At 40.0% G+C, this 13396-nt stretch overlaps 1 protein-coding gene across 1 annotated transcript in view; it reads left to right on the top strand.

Annotated features, from left to right (window-relative positions):
* ascc3 (activating signal cointegrator 1 complex subunit 3) overlaps positions 1-13396 on the top strand; it is a 173800-nt gene that overhangs the window by 98826 nt on the left and 61578 nt on the right. The window contains exon 13 of the mRNA XM_010897185.3: positions 7549-7725. Within this exon, the coding sequence (XP_010895487.1) occupies positions 7549-7725 (177 nt within the window). The remainder of the gene's footprint in view (positions 1-7548; positions 7726-13396) is intronic.

Genomic DNA, 13396 nt, shown 5'->3' with positions numbered 1-13396 from the left:
GGGTCATTGTCATGCTGGAAGACCCAGCCACGACCCATCTTCAATGCTCTTACTGAGGGAAGGAGGTTGTTGGCCAAGATCTCGCGATACATGGCCCCATCCATCCTCCCGTCAATAGGGTGCAGTCGTCCTGTACCCTTTGCAGAAAAGCATCCCCAAAGAATAATGTTTCCACCTCCATGCTTCACAGTTGGGATGGTGTTCTTGGGGTTGTACTAATCCTCCTCCTTCCTCCTCCAAACACGGCGAGTGGCGTTTAGACCATCAAGCTCTATTTTTGTCTCATCAGACCACATGACCTTCTCCCATTCCTCCTCTGGATCATCCAGATGGTCATTGGCAAACTTCAGACGGGCCTGGACATACGCTGGCTTGATCAAGGGCACCTAGCGTGCGCTGCAGGATTTTAATCCATGACGGCGTAGTGTGTTACTAATGGTTTTCTTTCAGACTGTTGTCCCAGCTCTCTTCAGGTCATTGACCAGGTCCTGCCATGTTGTTCTGGACGGTTCCCTCACCTTCCTCATGATCATTGATGCCCCAGGAGGTGAGATCTTACATGGAGCCCCAGGCCGAGGGAGATTGACCGTCATATTCTTCCATGCTCTAATAATTGCGCCAACAGTTGTTGCCTTCTCACCAAGCTGCTTGCCTATTGTCCTGTAGCCCATCCCAGCCTTGTGCAGATCTACAATTTTATCCCTGATGTCCTTACACAGCTCTTTGGTCTTGGCCATTGTAGAGAGGTTAGAGTCTGTTTGATTCAGTGTGTGGAAAGGTGTCTTTTATACAGGTAACGAGTTCAAACAGGTGCAGTTAATACAGGTAATGAGTGGAGAACAGGGGGGCTTCTTAAAGAAAAACTAATAGGTCTGTGAGAGCCGGAATTCTTACTGGTTGGATTGGTGATCAAATACTTATGTCATGCAATAAAATGCCAATGAATTATTTAAAAATCATACAATGTGATTTTCTAGATTAAATTTGTTTTATTCCGTCTCTCACAGTTGAAGTGTACCTATGATAAAAATTACAGACCTCTACATCAGAGGTCTCAAACCGGTTCCACGGAGGGCCATGTGTCTGCAGGTTTTTGGGTTTTCCTTTAAATTGGTTCCCAGTTCAGACCTAAACAACCAGGTGGGGGTATAAACGAATCAATTAGTGACCTAATTAGTCAGTTAAGTACAAGGTGAGAGCGAAAACCTGCAGACACTCGGCCCTCCGTGGAACCGGTTTGAGACCTCTGCTCTACATGCTTTGTAAGTAGGAAAACCTGCAAAATCGGCAATGCATTAAATACTTGTTCTCCCCACTGTATTGTTATTTTTTTGATTAAAAACCCCAATGCTGAGAGTTTATTGGTCAGACTGTGAATCTAAAGGAAAAGCCCAAAGAGCATTCTACAGACCTTAGATAATACCATAGAATAGTAAAAGGGTAAAATATATATATATATATATATATATATCCCAGTGACCTCAGGTGAGTCAATAAATGCAGACACCAACCATTCACTGCACGTAAAATGTAGTGTCTCAAAATCCAGCACCGGAAGTAGGGAGAGAAGCTACAGAAGGTCCAACAACCAGGAGCTACCGAATTCAGTGGCTTATAGTAGTAATAAAGTCATGTTGCACCATATCAAGTCAACCATATCAAGAGCTTTGCATAACAGAGCTCTGTATGAAAGAGTGGCAAGAAAGTGTAATCAAAGGACTCAAAGGACTGTGTTTTGCACACCTATCACAGCCAAATATTTAATATTTCAAACAACTTCGTAGTTAGATCATGGTATTTTTTACCCACTTATAGAACACATGGTTTTGACCAAATGCATAGGAATGTCTGTATTTGTTTTTCTGGGGGTGGATTAGCCCTTTCAGATGGAAGGGAAGCATCCAGCGCCGGTTATAGCAGTGCACAAAAGTAGGATTTCCTGTCCCAAAGAAATTTGTGTGAGGCTCTGGAGAAAACTCAAATATAGGCATAGATTTGGAGCGATGGAGGAATGCGCACACTTATATGGATCTGATTAGCCAGTTGACCTTCTACTCAGGAAGGTTAGCTTTACATCTGTATATGAAGTAGCTGTCTAGCTACCTAGTAAGCAATGCATTAATGTCTCTGCCCAGCGCAACTATACCTAGGCCAAAAAACGTTTGTTCACCCGGTTACAGTTATACCATGTGCTGGATAGGCTATAAAAATGGGAAACCCAAATTACTTGTTGTATAACTTAAGCTAGATTGCCAAGCTAGCAAACTGTTATTTAGTTAGCTGCTAAGGCTGGCTTAAATTCTAGGCACACAGTCACAAACACACTCCTTTAAATTAACATTCAAAGGATTTTGGCTCTCTTCCATCCATATCTACCCTTTGTTAAGGTGTGGAACTGTGTGTTGTTTAATGTAGTCAGTGAATAGGCTTTGGTCTGTCCTGTCTGTCTGTCTTGCCTGTCTGTCTCCTGTTTGTCTGTGCTCTGCTGAGTTGAGCTGAGCTGCTGTGTCTATTTTTTTGTGTGTCTGAGTGGGATGCCTGATTTACTCTGATGATGATTGACAGTGCCCTGTGCAGGAATCAGCCCAGCCATTTGGGATATTAGAGTGATTATGCAAATGCAAACAGTCAGGGAGATGGGAGCCATCATTCCGAAGTGTCCCGCATCCGTGTTCAATTGTGACAAGCCTGCGTCAGGTGTCAATCCCAGCCAAGTAGGAAATTAATCAATGAAAAGAGAGATGCATGGTGGGAATTTTCATTGTTTCCTAGGTGATAAGATTGCAATTCCTTTTTTATGGGCAGACAAACACACATACACATACGACTTAGCAGTATGGATATTAAAGTCCTTGATGATGACAGATATAAAACTTAAAATGGGAGAGTACTGTCTTTAACAAAACAGGGATAGAGAATGATCAGAGGTGGTGAGAGAATAATGGAGACAGAAGGATACTGAAAGAATACAGTGCTGTTATTTATTTATTTACTGTACTGTGTTGTGGGGTTCCTCTGGTTGGATGAGGTTAACCCTCAGGTAATTGAACTGCAGTCTGTATATAGGACCACTGTAGATTTGTTTCACAGCCTATTTATCTGCAGCTATCACTGAAGAAAGGCTGAATGAGCAACTTTGCCATGCCTCCTGAGAGGGAAGGACCTAGGCTAGGCTCCATCAAACCAGCTTCCCTATCTTGAGGAGACCCTATAGAAATTCCAAGTCATTCAACAAATAAGTGTTATAATACATTATGACTGTATTACACAGGCTGGTGTTTCAGACTGTTTTATTTTTGCACTTTAAATCAAAGATGGATCCCTCTTTAAGCTGCATAGCAGACACATAGTATTTCCTGTGTTTCTCTAGCAAGCATTTGTAATTAAGGTGTCTGTGTTGTGCTAGAGCCAAATGTCAACGGCACATTGGAAGGTATTCCTGTTGTTAAGACACTGAATTATTGATTGGCGCACAGTAAGCAAGATTATTGCCTCTGGAAATTCAAAAAAAGTCTCCTCATCAAAAAAGTATGTGGAGGTAGAGAGAGGAACAGTTCCCAGAAGGAGAAGGACTGGGTCTTTAGTTCTTTAGTTTCCAAGAGGAACAAAAACAAGTCATAGCCCAGACAGCACAGCAGTCACTGAGTTTTTTTGTGTAACTTTCCAGAAGAGTCCCATCCAAAATTCTGTTGGCTTGTAGGCTGTGACTCCGTCTGTGTTTGCTCTGGTAGTCTTCAAGTCACTGTCATAGCAGCCATATCTAATTTTCATATGTATCTATTTTTTGTTAACCATCAAAGCAAACTTTGATCCATATTCCACAAAAGTAAATGGAACAAACAGACTTCGGAATGATGTGTGCTTCAGTGAGAATGAAGGAAATGCACTGAGTGATGGTGTTTGTCTGAACCTATATTAGGAATTGACAAGCTTTGATAGGCCAATAAACCATTGGACAAACTCAGACACCAGTATAAAAATCCATGTTGTTTTATTCCTGCTCAAGTTAACCAACAAATCTAGACACATACAAAACACGAGCACATTACTGTTCACAGTTTATCACTTGTAATAATGTACATTTAATAGTAGCTTTCTTGGTCCTAACAAGTGAACACACCTATTTTCTGTTACTACCCACAATAAACCAGGACCCAAACGCATCCCCAGCTACTCCCAACCCTACCTGCACAGATAGACATGTGCACATACACACGCAGACACTCACCCAAACAATTCTTCTGTGCAATTACCGCCACACTTGACAAGCTAACCTAATTGATAGTGCTTTCTGCTGAAGGAATCACGGCTGGTGCTCCTGACAAACAAGGTGCTTAAGTTCACTTCTTTGAAAGTAGGAATATGGAAATCCTTTCTTCCAAATTAAGAGAAGACGCTTCTGGTGGTAAATTATTTTTTGTTATCTTTATGGATTATATAGGATGATCACTGAAGCATTCATCACCTGTGATGTTATGCTTGACAAAGCTCTGGTTTATTTTATTTTCTCTTATCTGGATAGGCTGACTGCAGTCTATGCATTACTCAGGAGATAAATGTCTGTCATTACCCGCATTTATAAACCCCTACATCGCTAGGAGCATTAATATGGATTACTTTTTGCATAAGTATTATGTTGCCTAATTGTTGATTACAGTATAATTATTGCCAATAATATGATGTGTTGCTATTGGTGAAACATTAAAGCAGAGTCTATCTTGGATAAAGCCACAGGAAAGAAATACTCCTTTGAGCCCATTTCCAGTGATGATGGAAAGGTGTGTGTGAGAAGACAACTATCTGCTTAAGCAGGCTCCCTGTCTCAGACACTTAATGAACATACTGCACATCTACAGGGTGAAACACTTTGTTACGGAGGGCTGATAGGGTGAGTGTGAGTTGATCGCTTTGTAATGGAGGACTGACAACATGCCTGGTGCTTTTCATCCACTTTGTAACGGAGTCACTTTGTAAGAGACCGCTGACAGTTTGTGTGTGGACCACATTGTAACATTGCCATTTTGGAACAGGAGGGCTGACCTTGTGCTATTTGTAAGAACCACCTTGTAACAGAGCAATTTTGTAATGGAGTGCTGGAAGTGTTTGTGTGTGTGTGTGTGTGTGTGTGACCATATTGTCTGCCAGGGTTTGGCTATGGCCTATTCTCATAGCTAGCAAGATGTCTTACTCTAGGTTAATCCCTCCTCGAGCAAAAAGTCTACAATCATTCTGATCTCTTTTATATCCTTCCCTCTTTCCTTTTCTCATTCTTTGGTACTTTACCCAATTACACTTTGTTTCTTTTTCACCTTGAAGAGCATGAAGGTAGTGCACTACTCCTGTCAACAAAGACAGGACAGCACTTTCCTCACAGTTCTTCCTGTTGCCTTGCCCTAGGAGGCTGTTGTACGTCATCATCCAGGTTTCCAAAGGACCCTCTGTTCTCCTCTTTACTCAATTAAGTCTTTGCTGTGTAACAATGTGGCATGATTTTATTACATGTGGAATCCACTCAAAATATAATTACCCACTGGGTACAGATGTCTTATAAATGTTGAATTTAGATTACTTATCAACTGACATGAATTCAGTGTGAAATCTACAAAATTTGTCAGACATTGTATTTTATGGAGGACCGAATTACCTCTATAAAAGGAAACATGAATATAAAATGTTGTCTTGGTCCCATTTGTCATGAGCTGAATGAAACATTCCCTGTAATGTTATATGTATGCACACGAAAAGCTTTCTCTCAAACGTTTGCTCAGAATTTTGTGAACACTGCTTTGCCAAGATAATCCTTCCACCAGGCTGCTGTGTGATATCAAGAAGCTGATTTAACAGCATGATCATTACAAAAAAGCACCATGTGTTCAAGACAATAAAATAATTTTATAATACAGTACAATGCTACCGATGTGTGAGGCTTTGAGAGAATTTGCAATTGGTATGCCAACTGAAGGAATATCCACCAAAGCTGTTGCCAGATAATTTCATATTAATTGATTTATCATTTGCCACCCACCAAATTGTTTTAGAGCATTGTTACCTGCCTCACATTGGTCGCATTGTGTTGTGTGATTAACTGCAACAAAAAAAGAAACTGTCCATAAAATAAGTTCCATAAAAAGTTCCATAATTCATAGGAAATATAGATAGCACATACCTGAAGAATTGGTAATCAGAGAAATAAATTATAATTTTTAGAAGCCACAAAAACAAATGTGTTATTCTTGAAGAAAAAAAAAAAGGTCATACCCATGAGGTATTCTGTGCCTGTCTACAGTAAATACAAGTCAATTCAAAAACGTATTTTTTGCTTGTTTGGGGCCGCTGCCAGTATTGCACCAATAAGTAACTACAATAGATCTCTGTGGTAAATATCAGATTTATGTTTACCTTGCTTATATAACATATCAACAAAAAATAAAGATAACACTCATTCACCAGTGGAAATTGCTTTTCGGTACCAAGCTTATTCTATACCATAGCAGTTACCAGGCAAACACATAAACTAACTAGCTTTCTCGGCTTTCCACTAAATCGGGTTTTGTGAAGGATGATATTATAATTATTGTACAAAATGTTCTTGAATAACAGCAATGAAACTGCATTTGCATTTGTTAATCAATACCAACCGCAGAGCCCTAGTTAATTCCACAGACGAGCTTATCAGTAACCAAGGCTAAAATAATTTGCCTTTATAAAGTCAGTAACTAATATATATAGAAAGGGTCGGCTATACATTTTACAATAGATTACTGGCCACAGATCTCAGTGGCTAGCTTCTTAACCTACCACAATTAAGTAGCAATCCCACTGTTAACAAGAAGCAAGGCACAATTCAATTGAATTTACTTAATGTTTTGCCGCTTTGGTCCTGTTAAACAAAATGTGATTAGTAAATATTTTATTCAATGCATATTTGAAAGTGTTTCACCGGGAAGAAAAATCACCATTGTATCCAACTAACACTGTCTCTTAAATCTGTTGTACAGTAGCCTACTCAAGTTAAAATTTGTATGGTTCAATATGACAATGCAAGATCACCTCAAAAAATTAATCATTCAAATCATGACTGCAAACCATTGTGTTGCTTTTTGCAAAGTTAGCTAGCTATCAGTATCCAGTCTACAACAAGATAATGTTTGAAAGACCCCGCTAAGTGTGGGGAGAGACTTTGGCAGAGCATGAATAATGGCTTTTATATTGGTAGTATTTTAAAAAGGAGGAAAAATGTTGACCCTCTTGTACATTTATCAACATATCCGCTAATAGGTACATTGCAGAATGTCATCTGATGGCTCAATCCAGGACAACCGCAACTACATACAAAATTGGCTTGTAGCGCGGGTACACTTTTTCCAAAATACTGCTGTGGTGCATAATTAATTCTGAAACACCTCAAATTAATATTTAAGGAAAAATCTCAAAATAATAGTGTATTTTGGTGGAATTTACCTTTAAGTCATTCATTATTCATCCACCATCTTTGAGTTCACAAAGAATTATGTGATCATGGTTTACATTCATCTTGTTTTTTTGCAGGTGGAGTCAACCCAGAGCATGATCCGGATCTTGGGTCTTTCAGCCACCCTGCCCAACTACCTGGATGTCGCCTCTTTCCTCCACGTTAACCCCTATATCGGACTCTTCTACTTTGATAGCCGCTTCAGGCCTGTTCCCCTTGGACAGAGCTTTGTCGGCATTAAGACCACCAACAAGGTGATAACAAACACGACTTAACACACACTTCACTAACACAAACATAGAAAATGGTAAAACAAAGTTCAGACTATGGTTAAATTCTAATTGTGTTGATAAATTAGTATTTAAAATCTCTTGAAGCAAATCTGACAACTATGTGTTAATCTATGTTTACATCACATGAAATGGCTAAACTTTTTATGAGTGACACCAAGGAATCTACAGGCCTCACTTTACACAATCAGAGTCGAAATGCATGTCAGAATGAGACTGGACAAAATGTAACTATAGGGGAGGTCAGGAAGGAAGAAACCACCATTGCAACTCATAATGTGACTCAGTAGTGTGTATGGCCCCTATGTGCCTGTATGCACTCCCGACAATGTCTGGGCATGATCCTGATGAGATGATGGATGGTGTCCTGGGGGATCTCCTCCCAGGCCTGCATCAGGGCATCAGTGAACTCCTGGAAAGTCTGTTGTGCTTCTTGGCGGCGTCTGAGGCACCGATACATAACGTCCCGGAGGTTCTCAATTGGATTCAGGTCTGATGAATGTGAGGGCCAGTCAATGGCATCAATGCCTTCGTCATCCTTGAACTGCCTACTCACTCTGGCCTCATGAAGCTGGGCATTGACCTGCACCAGGAGGAACCCAGGGCCAACTGCACCAGTGTCTAACGATGGGTCTGAGCATTTCATACCGGTACCTAACAGCAGCCAGGGGACTGTTGGCAATCTGGAGGTCTGTGCGACCCTCCGAGGATATGCCTCCCCAGACCATCACTGACCCGCCGCCAAACAGGTCATGCTGGATGATGTTGCATGCATCATAATGTTCACCACAGTATCTCCAGACTCTTTCACATCTGTCACATGTGTTCAGTGTGTACCTGCTGCCATCTGTGAAGAGAACGGGGCGCCAGTGGTGGAACTGCCAATATTGATGTTTTCTGGCGAATGCCAATCAATCAGCATGGTGCTGGGCTGTGAGCACAGGTCCCCACTAGAGGATGTTGGGCCCTCATACTACCCTCCACACCAGGAGCCCGCTTTGGGTCATTTTGTAGGGGTCTTAGCGGTGCTCCTTCTGCTCCTTGCGCAAAGAAGCAGATACCGGTACTGCTGCAGGGTTGATGCCCTTCTAAGGCCCTGTCCAGCTCTCCTCGTCTCCAGGCTCGTCTCCTGTTATCTCCTCCATGCTCTAGAAACCTTCTTGCGAAGGATGTCATCACGGAGGAGCTGGACTACCTATGCAACCTTAATGGGCTGTAGGTACCGCCTCATGCTACCAGTAGTGACACAGACACTAGCAAATTGCTAAACTAGAGAAGAATCAGTCAAGAAGGATAAGGAGAGAGCAATTGTCTGTGACCACCACCTGCAAAACCATTCCCTTTTTAGGGGTTGCCTCTCCAGTGCTCCTGTTGTAACTTTCATTTGCACCAAAACAGGTGACATTGATTCAGTCGCTTATGCTTCCTAACTGGGCAAATTGATGTTCCTGAAGTTTAATTGACTTGGTGTTATAATGTGATGATTATGTGCCTTTAACGCTGCACAATTCAAACCGAGCCAAACATGGCAGACAGTAACGTTAGTCGAGCTCCACAAATAGTATCGTTTAGAATACAAGGACTTTGAACTGGACCGTGTGAATAAAAAAAGATTTGCCAGATGCAAAATATGCAACAACGTCAAATTTAATTTGTTATTTTAAGAACCACAAGGAAAGGTAAGAAAGTAATCTCTTTATATTCTGTTTCACTAAGATCTATAACGATTAAGTTACTAATGTAATGAATTAATCTTTTGTTTGTCATAATTTGGCCTTGGTTGCAGATTATGTTTGTTTTTTTTCTTGTTAGAAATGTGACCATTATCATTACTGAATACGTCTGGTAAATGGATGTAAGGGAATTTGACTATAACAGTGGCATAGACTGAATTTTAATGTTGATGGGCATCTTAAAATGAGCGGGCATGTATATTATTACACGTAGGCTATAATGTCTGTATTAAATGTGCGCATTTTCAAGTGTTTGTGGACTGCGTGTGGAAACTAAAAAGCATTGTGCTTACACCATAACAGTTAACTTTACTGCATGAAAGGCTAACATGGAGGCGCCGATGTGATTACTAGCACCTAAACATTTCGAAGAGTTTTTTTTTTTTTTACTCATACAGACAAGAATAATTATAGCGTAATTACATATTAGGCAGTTTTTCAGTCACAATAATTAGTTTATAAGGTTGTTATTATTAGCCCTTATTACATGGATTTGCTGAATTCCAGTGCAGAATGCGTGTTATTTCTTGATAACAGACCGTTGCCATGAAAAACATCGCGTTGCTATGGACGCAGCAGGATTCTAACCCGAGACGGAATGGACTATTTTCTTTAGAGGAATTTCATTTCATTTATTTTATTTATAAAGCACAAATAAACACTACTTCCGTAGACCAATGTGCTGTACAGAGACAACTGCAGATAACAATAAAGAAAATAACACATGATGAATTTAAACAATACATACACAGCACCAGGACAATTTCCTCAACTATTATTTGCATATGCCAGCTCAAATAAAAATGTCTTTAGCCTCACTTTAAAAATGCCAAGGGTTAGTGCCGCTCTGATTTCAACAGGGAGGCTATTCCACAGTTTAGGAGCAGCAATGGAGAAAGCTCGGTCTCCTCTGGTCTTAAGTTTTGTTCTAGGGACCACCAGAAGGCCTTGGTTTGCAGACCTAAGAGCTCTTGGTGGTTGATGAACAGTCAGTAAGTCCTTGAGGTAGGATGGAGCCATCCCATGTAGTGATTTAAAAACTGGTAATAAAACTTTAAAAGTAATTCTATGGCAGACTGGTAGCCAGTGAAGTGCCTTGAGGACAGGAGTTATGTGATCTCTTTTCCGCGTTCCCGTCAGAGCTCTTGCAACGGCATTCTGGACTATTTGAAGACGGTTCATGGATGATTCATTGATCCCCAGATAAAGTGAATTACAATAGTCTAGCCTTGTGGTGATAAAAGCATGTATAATTTTTTCAAAGTTAGAATTAGATAGTATAGATTTAATTTTTACCAGGGTTCGTAGCTGGTAGAAGCATGATTTCACAACTTGATTGATCTGTCTATCAAGCTTTAGGGCACTATCTAGTACCACTCCCAGGTTTCTTACATATGGCTTCACATATGGTGTCAGTGTACCAAGATTTATATTTGTTGTGTTATGTAGACTGGAAGATGTAAACACCATAACCTCAGTCTTTTTCTCATTCAGACTAAGAACATTTTGCGACATCCATGCTTTCACCTCCTCAAGGCAAGCAGCGATCTGTGTTTGATTATTATTAAGAGGAAAATATATTTGTGTGTCGTCTGCGTAACAATGATAATTCAAGTCATATTTTTTAAAAATAGTACTCAGAGGAAGCATGTGTAGAGAAAATAACATCGGAGCCAGTGTGGAACCTTGCGGAATTCCACACATAAATTTTGCTGAGGAAGATCGGTGGTTACTAATGTTAACTGAAAAACTCCTATTGGTAAGATAAGACTGAAACCAATTTAAAACTGTGCCTTTAATGCCCACTATGTGTTCTAAACGAGATAATAAAACGTTGTGGTCTACCGTATCAAAGGCAGCACTTAAATCCAGGAGTATCAGTGCTACTGAGTTTCCAGAGTCAGTGGCTATAAAAATGTCATTTAGCACTTTTACAAGCGCCGTTTCAGTAGAGTGAAATTGTTTAAAACCGGATTGAAATATATCAAAAATTTTGTTTTCGTTTAAAAAAGTTTGGAGCTGACTTAGAACTACTTTATCTAAAATTTTTGTTACAAATGGTAGATGTGAAATAGGTCTGAAATTTGATAGGTCAAATGGGTCTAAATTTGGCCTCTTTAGTATGGGTTGCACTGACGCATGTTGTAAGCACTCAGGGATGACTCCCAACTCAAGGCATTTATTTACCAAATGTAGAAGTGTTGTACCCACTACATTAAACACTTTTTTTAATAATCGTGCCGGGATAGTGTCTAATGGTGATCCTGTAGGATCCCTGCCGGGGTGCCAGTGATCACATGCATGTTATTTCTAATTTCAGCTATCTTGGCTATGAAAAATTTGCAAAACCGCTCACACATAGCCACTGACTCACTCGGGTAGATGGACACAACTGGATTTGTGACATTATTAATAATCTTAAAAAGAACTCTAGGATTGTTGTAGTTCTTATCTATGAGAGTAGATAAGTATTTTGATTTGGCCATTCTCAACTCATTTTGATACTTAAAAAGAGAATCTTTAAGCATCTCGTAAGAGAGCTGTAATTTGTCTCTTTTCCATTTCCTCTCGGCCCTTCTGCATATCTGTCTCAGGGTTCGGGTGGTATTATTTACCCATGGTTCAGAGGATGTTTTTTGATTTTTTGTTTTTAACGGTGCTATATCATCTAAAATTATACTACAAATGGAATTAAAATTATATAATAGTTCGTCCGGGTTCAGATCTGGTGAAGCAAATTCAGGGTAGTTTGAGAGCTCCTCAAAAGCTTCAGCAAAAGTAGTAGAAGTAGCGTCAGTGATTCTATGTGTCTTCAAGACAGTTTTATGTAGATTTATAGGGTTATGTGCTAGCGGCATATTGAATGTGATAGGGTTATGATCAGAGAAACTATGTTCGCATATCTCAATTTCACTCAAGCAGTATCCCATGAGAAAAAATAAGGTCAAGGGTGTGCCCCTTTATATGTGTTGGTCTACTCACCAGCTGCACTAGGTCAAAATCTTCAGTTAAATTAATAAATTCTTTAGCAATTGAATTTTGGGGACAACATATATGAATATTAAAATCCCCCATAATTAAAATTTTCTCAAAGTTTGACATAATACCTCCTACGAGGTCAGCAAACTCATTTAAAAAGTCTTTATGTGGCTTTGGGGGCCTATAGACCACAGCAACAGCAATAGGAGAACTAGAGTCTAGGACAAGCAGCTGTACTTCAAAGCTGTTGTAGGCCGATTTTTTTATAGTCCGACATTTAAAACAGTCTTTAAAAATTGTAGCCAACCCGCCCCCCCTCAACAATCGTTTTTAAATCAATAAATTCATTTTGAAATCAATATTTTGTGTCAAATTATAGATTTATTTGGTAGGTAGCCATGTAATAAGCGGGATAAGGTATAGCAAGGCGGTTGTTATAGCGAATACAACCCCTTCAGGCTGATTCAAGATCCCTCCGCTTCGTCCCCCCAAAAAATTGTACCGTGGAGGAGAACAATATTTGATTTTGAAATCGAGCTTCGCGTCAGAAACAGAGGACAGTGTGTGTGTGTGTGTGTGTTCATCTCTTTAGTACTGTGACTTGACTTGACTTGAAACTTATAAGGACTCGACTTGACTTGCTTAGGGTGAACCCTTGACTTGACTTGCTTGATTTATCTGAACTGTGACTTGAGACTTGACTCGAGACTTGATGGTTAAGACTTGAGACTTGCTTGGACTTGACCATGTGTGACTTGTCCCCATCTCTGCAATTAAGCAATAGAGTAGCAATTTGTCACTGTTAACATACCAACAGTCATCGATTATAGCCCAAGCATATGTAGAAGATGCGCATCTTTGGTACCTATAGAAGTGTGCCTTATGCCTGGAGAAGAATTATCCACAAACAAACATTACACACA

The sequence above is a fragment of the Esox lucius genome, chromosome 20, assembly GCF_011004845.1.
Source record: "Esox lucius isolate fEsoLuc1 chromosome 20, fEsoLuc1.pri, whole genome shotgun sequence".
Taxonomy (NCBI): domain Eukaryota; kingdom Metazoa; phylum Chordata; class Actinopteri; order Esociformes; family Esocidae; genus Esox; species Esox lucius.
Note: the sequence above shows the minus strand (reverse complement) of the source record. Positions and strands in the feature narration are given on the sequence as shown.